This window comes from Sphaeramia orbicularis, chromosome 6, assembly GCF_902148855.1.
Source record: "Sphaeramia orbicularis chromosome 6, fSphaOr1.1, whole genome shotgun sequence".
NCBI lineage: Eukaryota > Metazoa > Chordata > Actinopteri > Kurtiformes > Apogonidae > Sphaeramia > Sphaeramia orbicularis.
In genome coordinates this window covers 4467778-4481253 of record NC_043962.1, presented here as the reverse complement: position 1 = coordinate 4481253, position 13476 = coordinate 4467778, and the positions used below count along the sequence as shown (strand labels likewise).

General features: G+C 36.1%; 1 protein-coding gene across 1 annotated transcript; it reads right to left on the bottom strand.

The window, feature by feature from the left end:
* Nucleotides 1–1071: 1071 nt before the first annotated feature.
* Nucleotides 1072–12730, bottom strand: LOC115421453 (tRNA-specific adenosine deaminase 1-like). Its single transcript, XM_030137350.1, is given in 11 exon segments — nucleotides 1072–1782; nucleotides 5044–5130; nucleotides 6251–6350; nucleotides 7196–7341; nucleotides 7997–8244; nucleotides 8246–8508; nucleotides 8961–9091; nucleotides 9179–9233; nucleotides 9984–10052; nucleotides 12451–12565; nucleotides 12567–12730. Coding segments are annotated over 11 exon segments (1374 nt in total). The 5' UTR covers nucleotides 12594–12730; the 3' UTR covers nucleotides 1072–1649.
* Nucleotides 12731–13476: the final 746 nt, after the last annotated feature.

Sequence of the window (13476 nt, the reverse complement as noted above, 5' to 3'; positions counted from 1 at the left end):
AAACAGCCTCCTCAAACTTTCTTTGTGATGTTTTAGATTTTCATGACATTACATTTCAACGGGTTATATTATATTTATTAAGACTCTTTAATTGTTTACCCTTTAAGGACAACTATATACTATAACAGGCCTAGATTTCTTAGTTGTTTTTGTAATAAAAATGTCAGCCAATGTCTTTTTTGCCAATTCTTTTGCACCTTTTTTCAGGAAGAACTTAACTTTCAATATCTGGACATTAATTATCATAATTATATGTGATAAATGCTTAAAACAGTGTGTTATAGCAAAAAAAAAAAAAAAAAATCAAAAAAAGACTTGAATTTTTAAAAATCATATTTACAATGAAAAACAACTGTAAATGTACACAATGAAACTTTATGAGATTATAGTAATAAACTTGTAATATTTTCCATGTGTTCAAACATTTTCATTTGTCTAGATCATCCTGTGTCCATGTTCTTCTTATTTTTAGTTCTTTCTAGTCATTTCTATCCTGTGTGATAGTGTGTTTTTACTTTCTGTCTAGCTGTAGACAGAGCCACTTGTTTCACTGACAAAAACATCTGTCATCTAATTCAAATACAGACACTGCATCTCTTTATGCCCTGGATAGATTTGCATATATATATATATATATATATATATATATATATAGATAGATAGATAGATAGATAGATAGATAGATAGATATAGATATAGATATATATATAGATATATATAGATATATTTATATAATATTTACAGCTAAAATATAACTGTCAATGATCTATACAAATCAGATATATACAGAATAAAACAAGGAAACTTGACAAAAACATGGCAAAACACACTAGAACACTCCAAAACACCACTATCACTATTATATATAATTATTTAAAAGAATTCTCCACTAAAACCTCACTAAAATGCTGCTAAAAGTAATAAAAATCTTTCATCTCTCTCTCGCCGACTGCACTCTGCTGCTCTACACTCCGTCCACTTCCCACCCTCCCCGTCAGCCAATGCAGACCTCTACCCAAATGTGTTCTAGACCAATAGAAAGAACCCAATCTCAGCTAAAAGATTCTGTTTGAATTTTGTCATTAGTGTAAACGGTTCAGGAGTTATTCATTTGAATGACGTGTATGTAAAACTGTGCCACCGGAGACACAATTGTCTAAAAAGGGTTAAGACTTTTTAATGATTTACAAGTCTATACTGCAACAAGAAAACCAATGACATGGGAATCCCAGGAATAAAAACATTTACTCAAGTTACATTTGATTATTTTTTCCCACACGTTTAATGTCGACGTCACACAGTTTGAGTATTTATTCCTTCCATGTAAGTTTTGTTACAATATGAACAAAAATTACATTATTTTCCCCAAAAAACATTTAAAAGAGACGGAAGATGACCAGAAAACTGACTTTAACGCCTGTGAAATACAAAATGTAAAATGTTTAGAAGTAGTTATGGTTTTCAGATGTTTTAAAGAAGTGCAGAAAACCTCTAACACAGTCTGGTTTTGAATCCCCTTTGACGACCCGGTCCCATCATCACCAGTTAAAGTGACAGATTCTGGTCCGGTTGAACCCTCTTCGTGACCCAGGTCCCAGCGGTTCTGTTAACCTGTGTTTAAAGTGTTCCAGTGTGGACGGCGTCTAGACTCAGCGGAACTGGAGGAGGTTCCTGTCGCTGCGTGGCCACAGGGGGAAGGCCTGGTGCTGCAGCTGGTTCCAGGCCTGTTGGTAGGACTGGGACGCCTGTTTATAGTCCCAGTAGGTCGACAGCCCCGGCCTCCTGCACACAACCACCAACAAACACAAACACATGATGCAAGAAAGAAGTAAAGTTACCATCCTGACTGCTAAATGTTAACGATACCTTCTTCTTTATAAACCAAGAACTTTTTGTGGCAACTACCAAGTCATTTTTTCTCAACAGTTAACCTTTCAAAAGAGATTTATTACAATATTATCCTGTTATGGTGTTCAGGAATAGTATAAAATAAACTTCAGAACAATATTGTGAAGAATCTAAGCTTTGGCAAAAGTTTTATTGTAAAACTGGTGACAAAATAATTTATAAATCTATTGTATAAATGGACATATGTGGGTGCTTCTATGAAACTGGGTTCATTTTGGTATCTGACATTTTTGCAGCTTTTTTAGACCCAATAATAAAAGAAAAATTTAAATATATTTCCCCCCAGTACTGTATGTACCAAATGGTGACTTCAGATAAATGCAAAAAAAAAAAAAAAAAATTAGACTCTTGCTCTGAGCCATCCCCAAAATTAATGAATTTTTAATAAAATACTGGGGCCAAAAATAGGACCAAAATTGGGACATAAAAACTCCCTATGTGTCAGTGGATTAGATCTGAAAACATGGCTGTAAATGGTCTTATATAGACTATAAATAAAGACACTGTTAAATTTGATGATCCTGGTGGTTTTTCTAATCCAGACATGCGGGTTTTTCATGAATCTCAGTCTCATTCCAGGTTTTGTATGTAACCCATCGTGTCCACTAGCATTACATGCAGAACCTGAACATTTAAACACAAGTAAATTGCAAATGATTTTTCAACAGTGGCCATTTTTGTGAAACACAAAATGGACCTGTGAGAGAATAAAGAGACATTTAAAAAAAAATAATAGCACGTAATTTTCGTAGTATTAAACAGTTACATCAGTAGATGCTTTTGGTCTCCAGTGGATGTTTAGGCCTTCGAGGGTTAAACGAACAACAATGCTGTTACATCTATAGTTTGGTACATTTGCTTTTACACAACATAATATCAATAAATACGTTTTTTTCCCCTAAAACAAACAAAAGAATGCACAAAACAACTTTTTATATGGAAGGACGGTGTGATTTTATATTGACAGAATCTGTTAAAGCCACTAAACCACTATTCTACAGAGATTTATTCAGAATATGACTTTACTGCAAACTCAATTACATGTAAATCACAAGAAAAAGTGATTTTTTTTTAGCAAAATATATAACCATGAAAAGATGACAAACCGCATTTTACACCAATTATTTACATGGATACTATTATGTAAAATGTTCTTATGTTAATGATTCAAAAATGTTATTACATTATTGGCCAGGTTGTTTTTGAACCATTAACATAACAGCATTTTACAAAATCATATCCATGTAAATAATTGGTGTAAAATGCAGTTTGTCATCTTTTCATGTTTTAAAACAAACAAAAGACTGCAAAAAACAACTGTTTGTATGGAAGGAAGGTGTGGTTTTAGGTTGATTTTACTACTTTCCTACAGGATTAGTGGTTCAGAAGGTACTAAACAGTTTATATCAGTGGATGCCTTTGGTCACTGGTGGCTGTTTGGGTCTTTAAGGGTTAAGAAACAACGTCCAATGTGGATATGATTATTAAATAACACGTTCCACCTGATTGTGAGGCTGCAGTGAAACAACGGTTCCTTCAGCCTGACTAAACATGCCTCCACAGTTGTAGAACATACTGTCATTGTGTGTTTTAATGTGTGCTGCTCCATGTGTGAGGGTGGAATGAGATGGGATCAGGTTATCTGCTGGAGGAGCTGATGAACAGAAGCTCCACTGTTCAGCTCCTGAAGGGAATCCCAGAACACACACACACACACCAGGCATGTAAACAGGGATCAGCCACATGCACACATCAACACAACGGCTGAAATCTGAGCTTAGAATGTCAAGACACAAAGACAAGCACAGAGACGACCGCCATGTACGTCCACATGACCACAGCGCCACCAGCAGGAAGACCCAGTTGTCTGGTCCCTGTATGTCTGTGTCATGTTCTATCTGAATCAAGCCCCAGTTGAATTAGAGTACAGTAGAGTCCTGTGGTCTGGATGCAGGTGATCACTCTTCCAATAGAAGTGGGTGGGACTTTCGCTGGAGGAGAACTAAACTAATTCAATCAAAGTCCATATATGACTTCTTTCAGTCACGGAAAAAATTATTAGACCATCAAAAGTCATCAAAAACAATGGTTAAGCAATCCAGTACTAACTTCTGTGTGTATCATGTGACTAAAACAGACAGAAAAGAAAACAGAGAATGCCTAAAAGCACTGTTTTTGTCAGTACAATGCCATAGATATTGATGGAAGAACTGAAGTGATTTTGGTTTTTATCAAGAAAACATGTTAAATGGATAGATATCAGCTCTGAAATTAAACTACTATGAGCTAATTTTGTTGTCATCATTATATTTGTCCAAAGTTGTACCAGGCATTAAAATGACCATGAAACTGAAGAAAACAAGGAGTGGTCTAATAATTTTTTCCGTGACTGTATATTGATATCTCTGACTCACTTTTTTTAAGACAATTGAAGTTGTTCATATTTGTTTGTTATTCGTATTATTTGTGAAAGGATCGTTTGTAAAATGTAAATATTTTCATGTTATTTGACTTTTTGCACTAAAATACACAGAAAAAAATGTAGTTGTCATTAATTATAGGTGATTCTGTTATAAATTTACTGGTCTGACCCACTTTAGATCATATTGGTTTGAATGTGGAACCTGAACAAAAATGATTTTTACATCCTTACTCAATATTTTCAGTGTAATTTTTGCATTTCACAAATTCATCCCATGGGCCTGACAGGACCCTTTGATAGGCCGGTTTTGGTCCACGAGCCATATGTTTGACACCCCTGTCTTAGAGGGAAACATCTGAAGACAGAGTAAGTATGACAGTGTAATTTTAGTTTTTTCACTCGAAAATACAGAAAAAGGTTTGTAGTTGTCTTTATTTATAGGTGATTCTGTTATTATTTTACTGGTCTGGTCTAATTGAGATCATATTAGTCTGAATGTGGAACCTGAAGTACAATGATTTTGACGTCCCTGATCTACACATTTAATAAAGAGCCATTAATGTGATACGGCACTAATTCTATTGACTTCAGCTGCTGATTGGACCAGAGTTACCAAACAGGACAAGCTGATGAAATCCAGCCCGGGGTTTGCAGATCATCCCTAGTTTTGCAGAAAACTGCAGCGAGAGCATGAAAGAGGCTTTTGTTTGTACCTGAGGGAGGAGGGAAGAGCTGAGGACGTAGTGGCAGATACAAGAGACAGGAAGGAATGAAACAGCTCCAGTTTACACAGAACAGACCTGCAGAAAAACACAAACACAGACACAAACCATCAATAATCGCTTTTCCGCTGGACATGTGTGCAAAACTTTACCGATAATTACTAAATGTCGAAAAAACAGAAGTGGGTAATGTCGTTTTTTCCATTAAATCATAAATGCAATGATTTATTTATTTATTATGGCGAGATGACATGAGAAGTCATTCCATAAACATGGTGACAAACGTAAATATGGTGTTGATTTACAGATATATTCATTATTATTATATATTACCCCTCTATCCTGTACTAAATTAAAAAATGATTGGGTTTCCTGGTGTATCCACACATACCGCACCATGTTTCTTTTAAAACTCTTCTTCTTCGCTTGTTGTAACGTCCATCAACATCTGTATATTTTCATTCACGTGACTCTAGTTGCAGAAAAAGGCAGTTTTGCGTGATACTGCATTTGCACTACACCCACAAAACCACCTCTTGCCAGTGCAAAAACTTTCAATCGAAAAACAAGATTTTTGGCGAAATTGTCGTTTCCATTTGGTAAATTTTCATGCGTAAGTTATATTTGAGGGAGGGAGTAATTTGAGGGTCAATGGAAAAATGACTACTGACTACAGTTTAATACACGGCTGTCAAACATACGGCCCACGGGCCTAAACCGCCCCACCAAAGGGTCCAATCCAGCCCCTGGGAGGAATGCATCAAATGATAAAATTACACTGAAGAAATTAACAATCCTTTTAGTTCAGGTTCCACATTCAGACCAAGATGATCTAAAGTGAGAAAGACCAGTGAAATAATAACAGAATAAACCATAAATAATAAGACCTACAAATTTAAAAAAAAAAAAAAAAAAAAGAAAGTTACATGATGAAATTTATATTTACAAACTATCCTTTCACAAAAAATGTGAATAACCTAATAATGTAATTTTACTTTTTTATTTTTACTGTAAAACATAAAGAAAAGTTTGGAGTTGACATTATTAATATGCTATTGTTCTATTTTTATTCTATTTTATTTTACTAGTCTGGTCCACTTGAGATCCCATTGGTCTGTATGTGACCTCTGACCCCTGGTTTAAAGTGTATTTGACTCTGAATCACAGTGAACTCATGGTGTGTGTGTGCTGTCAGTACCTGGCCTTGGCTGTACCCAGGACCTTCTTGGTGACTCCATGTTTGTAGCCGTTGGCAGTGACATCTAGTGGCTGCTCAGTCACATTACACCAGCTGATGGCTGCAACAATCAACACGTTTACCACATCAGAAGGTTTGTTTCAGTTCATTTACTTTACATTTACAAACTGAATGGGACTCCTTTTTTTATTTGACTCAACTTTTGTTTTGTTTGGAAACACATTTCATTCATTAAAGACCAAAATCAGAATACACCATGTCTCACAATCATGAAAGGAAACTGGACATGGAGCCTAAACATCACCAGAATCCATTCAAATCCAGAATCCTTTTATTTATTTTTATTTTTTTTCAGAAATAAAAGCAGTGAAATTGTCATAATAATGTCTCATACAATTACTTTTAATTACTTGTGTGACTGAGGCTTTATACATGTTTAAAGGGTAGATTAGAGGCTTTCCACAAATCATTTTATTGAACTTTCATCTATTTTCTATCAGTATTTCCATGTCAAAACAGTCTCAGTAAAATCCAAACCATTTTCCTTGTAGGTATAAGATGAGGTGTCTTTTCAATGAGTTTCTGGACCTTTAAATGAATTCCTAATTCTGAAAACAAACAAGTTCTTTTGTTTGTTTTCCCTAACCCTTCATTACTGATTAGACTGTTTTGCTGACCTGAAAACATCCATAAATGTGTGTTCTCTGGTCATGCTTCATGTTTTCTGTTTCAAAATCTGAGAGATTATTGTGTTTCTTATTAGAAAATAACAGCAAATGAATTTAAAGGAATAAGCAACAGTCATCTCTAAATACAAACGGGCTCATTCAGTGGAAAATCACAAGCAGAGTCTGGTTTAGACCAGTTCTGAAGGTTTAAGTGTCCTGAGATAATTTTTATGATGTGGCGCTATATAAATAAAATTTGATTGATCATCAACTGTACCTGCTCCACACGGGGATATCCGTCCCTGTCCGGCCTGGTGTTGTAGCTCTGTCTGGGCCTGGTTAAAGGGGAACTCCAAACTGGACTGGACCAGCACCGGTGGACTCACTGAAAACCCGACAGGGAGACCAGATACATGGGAGCATCTGAGGACAAGAGGAAGTTCCAATATATGTGGAAAAAATTTTAGTTTTGAGTCGAGTTGAAATAGTTTAAGAGATTTGTGCAGAAAAAGAAACATAAAAAATATTGATATATGTTGATTTTACATCAGAGGCTGTAAATGTGTCAGCAGTGTTGAATAGACCTGTAAGAATAACTGACATTAGATTAAAAAAATGTAAAAAAAAAAAACACATTCTGATATAAATTAGTGTCATAAACTGTAACATAGACATAATAATGAGCAAAACAAGGAATAAAAATGACAAAAATGAACAATAGGGGTCACTAAGGGTTAAATATTAAAACATGTTTTTGGTGCTGAAACAACATTATAAGCTTTAACTGTGATTAGCCTGATCAAAATCTACATTAAATATGTGAAAAAATTTTACTTTTGAGTAGAGCTGAAATGGTTTAAGAGATTTATGCAGAAAAAAAAACATTCAAAGATATTACTCTATGTTGATTTTACATCAGAGGGTGTAAAAGTGTCAGTGGTGTTGAATAGACCTGTAAGAATAACTGACATTAGATTAAAAATATGTCAGAAACACAAACATTCATGTCCTAAACTGTGTAATTCTGGACTCATCGGTTCAGTTCTAGTCCACGTCTCTGACCCTGACCCGGTCTCACCTTTGGACCAGCGCTCTGTGCATCACCTCGGGGCTGTACGGACACTTCCCCACCACCACGGTGCTGAAGTACAGTGCCCCCTGGAGGTAGTGGGCCAGCAGAGCGCCCTGGAAGCCCAGAACCCCCCAGCGGGCCAGTTTATCGCTGCAGGACAGGGACATGGTGGGCTCTCCTCGGCCAGGCTTAACCCTCAGAACCCCTGTACTGTGGTACCCAGACCCGGGGTGCAGGGGGTCAGCGGGGCCCCCCCGGGACACACTTGGCCCCTGTTCTGTGGATGTCCACACCTGGTTCTAGTTCTGGTTTTAGAGGTGGATTCTGTGAAGGATCTTCACTGTGAGGTGGATCTACTGAGGCTCCTCCATCCTCCAGATGAGGGTCCTGGACCTCCAGATGGGGCCGTTTGGTGTTTGGGCCCCTGTCAGGCTCCTGGACCCTCCTCTTCAGGTTTGGGACAGGGGGGCAGGGCTGAGTCTGGATCTCCATCATGGGGATGATGGAAGCATCCCCACCTGAAGTAGACAAACACAGACTCAGCGTTCAGGACCCTTTACTGTTCTACTGGACCTCACCGACACCAGTGGATTATTTTTATTTACAAAACCACCCTGATAACCCTATAAGGACGACCATTAAAACAGGCCTAGAGTTATTTATATTGTTTTTGCAATAAAAGTGTCATAAAACCTCCTTTTTGCCAAATTTTTTGCATCTTTGTTTTTCAGGAAGAACTTAACTTTAAATATCTGTCCATTAATTATCATTATTATATGCAATAAACGCATAAAACAGTGGGTTATAGCAAAAAAAAATAAATGGACTTGAATGGTTTATCATATTTATTATGAAAAACAACTGTAAATGTTCATAATGAAAGTTTATGAGATTATTGAAATAAACTTGTAACTATTTTCCATGTGTTCAAACATTAGGGTTTGTATTATTATGAGCAGACTGGACTTACAGGGGGTGTGACTGGTGAAGAAGACGAAGGAAACGCCTGGTTTCAGCCTCCACCTCCCATTCTCATCCATCTGATCGAACACTGAGCTGGTGGAGCCGCTGACGACCCGATGCAGCTCCTGGATCAGGTACCTGTGACGACGACAACGACAAACCTGGACTCAGTTACTGCAGACGGAGTTTAACCCAGTTGTATCTACACATGAACAGAATACTCACCTGACACATCCCCTCCTGGCCATGACTTCAGCGTGGCTGTCGTTGAGTACATCACCTGTACAGATAGAACAGCACAAACACCACCACTGTTAGCTTAATAGATTAGATTACATTAGATTAGATTAGATTTTATTGATCCAACAACAGACAAATTCACTGGCAGCAACAGAATAACCCTTATTCCCTCCTTGTGTATTTTTGTACATTTTTCTCTTTTTTTTTTTTAAATTTGATGATCATGTTGCATTGGCAAGAATTTTTCTTTTTAGTTATACTTTTGAAATCCAGCATCTTTCACTCTTACATGTTTTATACTCCCATGATGCATTTTACACCCTTTGGTTACCTTTGTGCCAAAAATGCATGAGTACAAAAAACTACCATAAATTCCTGAAACATCAATTTTTTATTTTATTTTTTTTTGCTTTTTTTCATAATTTCTTTAACAACCCTCAGACCAAAAAGCCCCATTCCACTTCCATTAAAACCACATTTCTTAATCTCACTGCCGTTACACTATATAAACGTACATTCTCTAATGTCAACATTTTATTTAGAAGAAACCTAGTGATATTTGACATTTTACTGTATTCCGCCATTTTCAACCATTTTCTCATTGTAGGCTGATGTATGAAATGAAAAAATATTGATCTATGATGATTTTATAGGAGTTTTTTGGTGCGTTTGTGCCACAAAGGTAACCAGAGGGGAGTAAATTTGAGGAGGACATAAGGATTAAAGTGCAAGAAAATATTTGCTCAGACCAAACTGTTCATTTTAATGTGTGTGGGTGAAAACTACACACCGGTGGGACTCATCGCAGATCGCCCGATGCATTTGGTTCCAGTTCCGAGAGAAACCACCTCCTTTTCAACTGTAGAACAAAATCCACAAAATGGAAATGCCATGATCACATTAAAGCATTTTTACATTAACATTTATTCATATTCTTGTTCCATTTATACATTTTAGACCTTACTTTGGGTTTTTTTTGTGCTCTATATCATAAATGTCTGACTCATTTTAGTTCAGGTTTCACATTCAGACCAATATGATCATAAATTGGTCAGACTAATAAAATAATAACAGAATAACCTACAAATAATGACAACTACAACCTCTCCATGTTTCAGAGTTAAAAGTAAAATTACATTATTAAAATTAGTTGTTTGTAAAAACTGAGGCACTCAGAGTGGGGGCTGAAATTAAAAAGCCTTTATTAAGCATGGCCAAACAAATAAAAACTATAGCCGACGTGTTGCGGCCTATGGGCCTTCATCAGGGCTGATATAAGAAGGCCGCCCATATGGATCCTCCTGTATATAGGGAGAGGTCACATGAAGAAAGATTAAAGAATTAATAACTGAAACAGACAAAAAACAGAGCAATACATAGTATATAAGCAAACAACAATAAGACATTTCAAGCACTGTAAGTCTTCACATTAAATAAACCATCAGAAATAAACAGATAGACAATAAGGGTTTTTTTTTAAATCAGGAAACCGAGGGAGGGCACAAGTAAGCCAAGTAGGCTGGACCCCACTTAAGTCAGAGAAAAGGGGAGAAGTCCAGTTCACCATTCAGGCCTGGGTACTGCGTAGCTTTCAGAGTATATATCAGCCCTGATGAAGGCCCATAGGCCGCAACGCGTCAGCTATAGTTTTTATTTGTTTGGCCATGCTTTAATAAAGGCTTTTTAATTTCAGCCCTACTCTGAGGGCCTCAGTTTTTACAAACAACTAGTATTTGGATCCCAACACTCATGAGCACCAGAAGCAAGGAAAGAAGACCAACGATACCCACGCAGCACTCCAGCCTTGTTTTTTTGATTTTACATTATTAAAATGTTTACATTTACAAACTATCCTTTAAAAAATGTAAAAAACATGAACCTGAAATTTCCTAAGAAAAATAAATAGAATATTGACAATATAATGTCTATATGTTCACTTGGTGCCTAGTATAGCCACCAACAGGTCCCAAAAATGAGAGAATCAAATATAATAGCACTTATTTTGGTTATTGTGTTGATTATTGAGAACTGAACACTTTCTTATTCATTATATTTATTTGTAGCTTTATTTATTGTATTTAACCTATATTTAACCAGGTAAGTTAGCTGAGAACTGATTCTCATTTACAATAATTTTAATTATTTTTGTCAGTTTTTGCTCATTTTATTCCCAGTCATATTTTTCATTTTGTTATACATTTTTGTCAGTTTTCATAAATTTTTTGTTGTTAATTTTTGTCCATTTTGTTGACTACTAGATTTTTTCTTATTTGTGATATTTATTTGTTGGTTATTTTAGTCAGTTTATGTTTATTTTAGTATTTTTAACGTCTTGCTGCCATAGATGAGGTGAAATAATCAACATTAATATCACTCATTTAATTGGATATTTTGTTTATTTTATTCACTCTTGTCCATTTTGTTGACAATCACATTCTTATTTTGAATTGTGTTGAATATTTTGGACAGTTTTCAGTATTTTTTTTGTTCATTTTGTTAACTTGTATTCTTTCTTATTCGTTATCTTTATTTGCTGATTATTTTAATCAGGTTTTATTTATTTTTAATCTTTAATGTTATGTTGTCATAGATAAGATGAAATAATCAACCTTAATAACACTCATTTAACTGGATATTTAGTTAATTCTTTATTTATTTAGTTGACTTCATACTATTTCAATTTATTTAGAATATGTGTTGTGGGTTTTGGTCAGTTTTCAATATTTTTTTTATTCATTTTTGTCCATTTTGTGACAATTATGTTCTTATTTTATCTTCCCCCCCCCCCATTTTGTGGTATATTTTGGTATGTTTTCATTAACTTTTGTCCATTTTGTTGACTATTGTATTCTTTCTTATTTGTCATATTTATTTCTTGGTTATTTAGCAGTCTGTTTAATTTTTTGCTCTTTTTTATTTAATGTTCTGCTGTCATAAATGAGATGAGATAATCAACATTAAAACCACTTGTCAAAGTCAGGATATTATGTCTGATAAGTTTATGTCCTATTTTCTATATTTTTGTGTTCCACTATGGCCACAGTTTGTCATTTCCTATAAAAGTCAAACAATACTTATTAAAAGTAGAAATACTGTCACATATTAAAAGTGTCACTGACTGAAGGGTATGTAAACAGTGAGCAGCTGTTGTTATTATTTTACTTTATAGTTAAATAAGTCTTCAGTACATGTTCTATATTAAAGTGAATGGAGTTTTTTTCTGTGTATTTGTTGCTGTCCGGTGGTGGGGGTCAGACCTCGGCCGGAGTCCTGTCCCCGGGTCAGCTGGACCACCGCGGCCATCAGGGTCCACTCTCTGCCCGGCTCCGGCTTCCCTCTGCGGGGCAGCTCCGCGAAGCGCCGGTAACACAAGGCGGGCGATTTCATCCGCGTCCGCCATGTCCGCGGACCAGGACGGGCTCTAAAACACAAACACCGCCTCTAGTCTCCGTTAACACCGTTTACACACCGACGGCCCCGGTACATTTACACCGAGGAACAGACGTCCGGTGGTTGGAGTTCAGTGACGGAGGCTCGTGAGCGTCTTGGCGGCATCTCGAGACATGAAACAGCTACTTCCGGGGCCGGCGGAGGACTTCCGGTCTTTCACAATAAAAGTCCGGGTTGGAGCCATGTGGTTTGTAGTTGTTTGACGCAGCAGGATCCCAGAGCTCAGGTTCCACATTCAGTCCAAAATGATCTAACGGGGGTCAGACCAGTAAAATAATAACTGAATAACCTATAAATAATGATAAATACATACTTTTTTTTTTCTCTATTAAGAATGAAAAGAGTAAAATAAAATTAAGGACAGGTCTTTAAAGAGACAGACAGACAGACAGACAGACAGACAGATAGATAGACAGACAGATAGATAGATAGATAGATAGATAGATAGATAGATAGATATATAGATAGATAGATAGATAGATAGATAGATAGATAGATAGATAGATAGATGATAGATAGATAGATAGAGTAGATATTTTATTGATCCAAGGGAAATTCCAGTATTCAGGCAGCTTTACCTACAGCACAAGAAGACAAAAAACAAACAGACCAGAACACAACATGGGTTAATAACCAGTTGACATTAAGGTCAGTATATCTACTGTAACAGACACTTGCTAAAGAACTACCTGTAAAGAGCTTCCTGTACAAAACTGTAAATACAGACTTCTGATTGTATGTACACATTTCAGGGCAGTGGACAGAAAGTGACAACAGTGATTTAAGTGGAACAGTTATTGAAGAGATCTACGGTGGTTTTAAGGTGCTTGGAT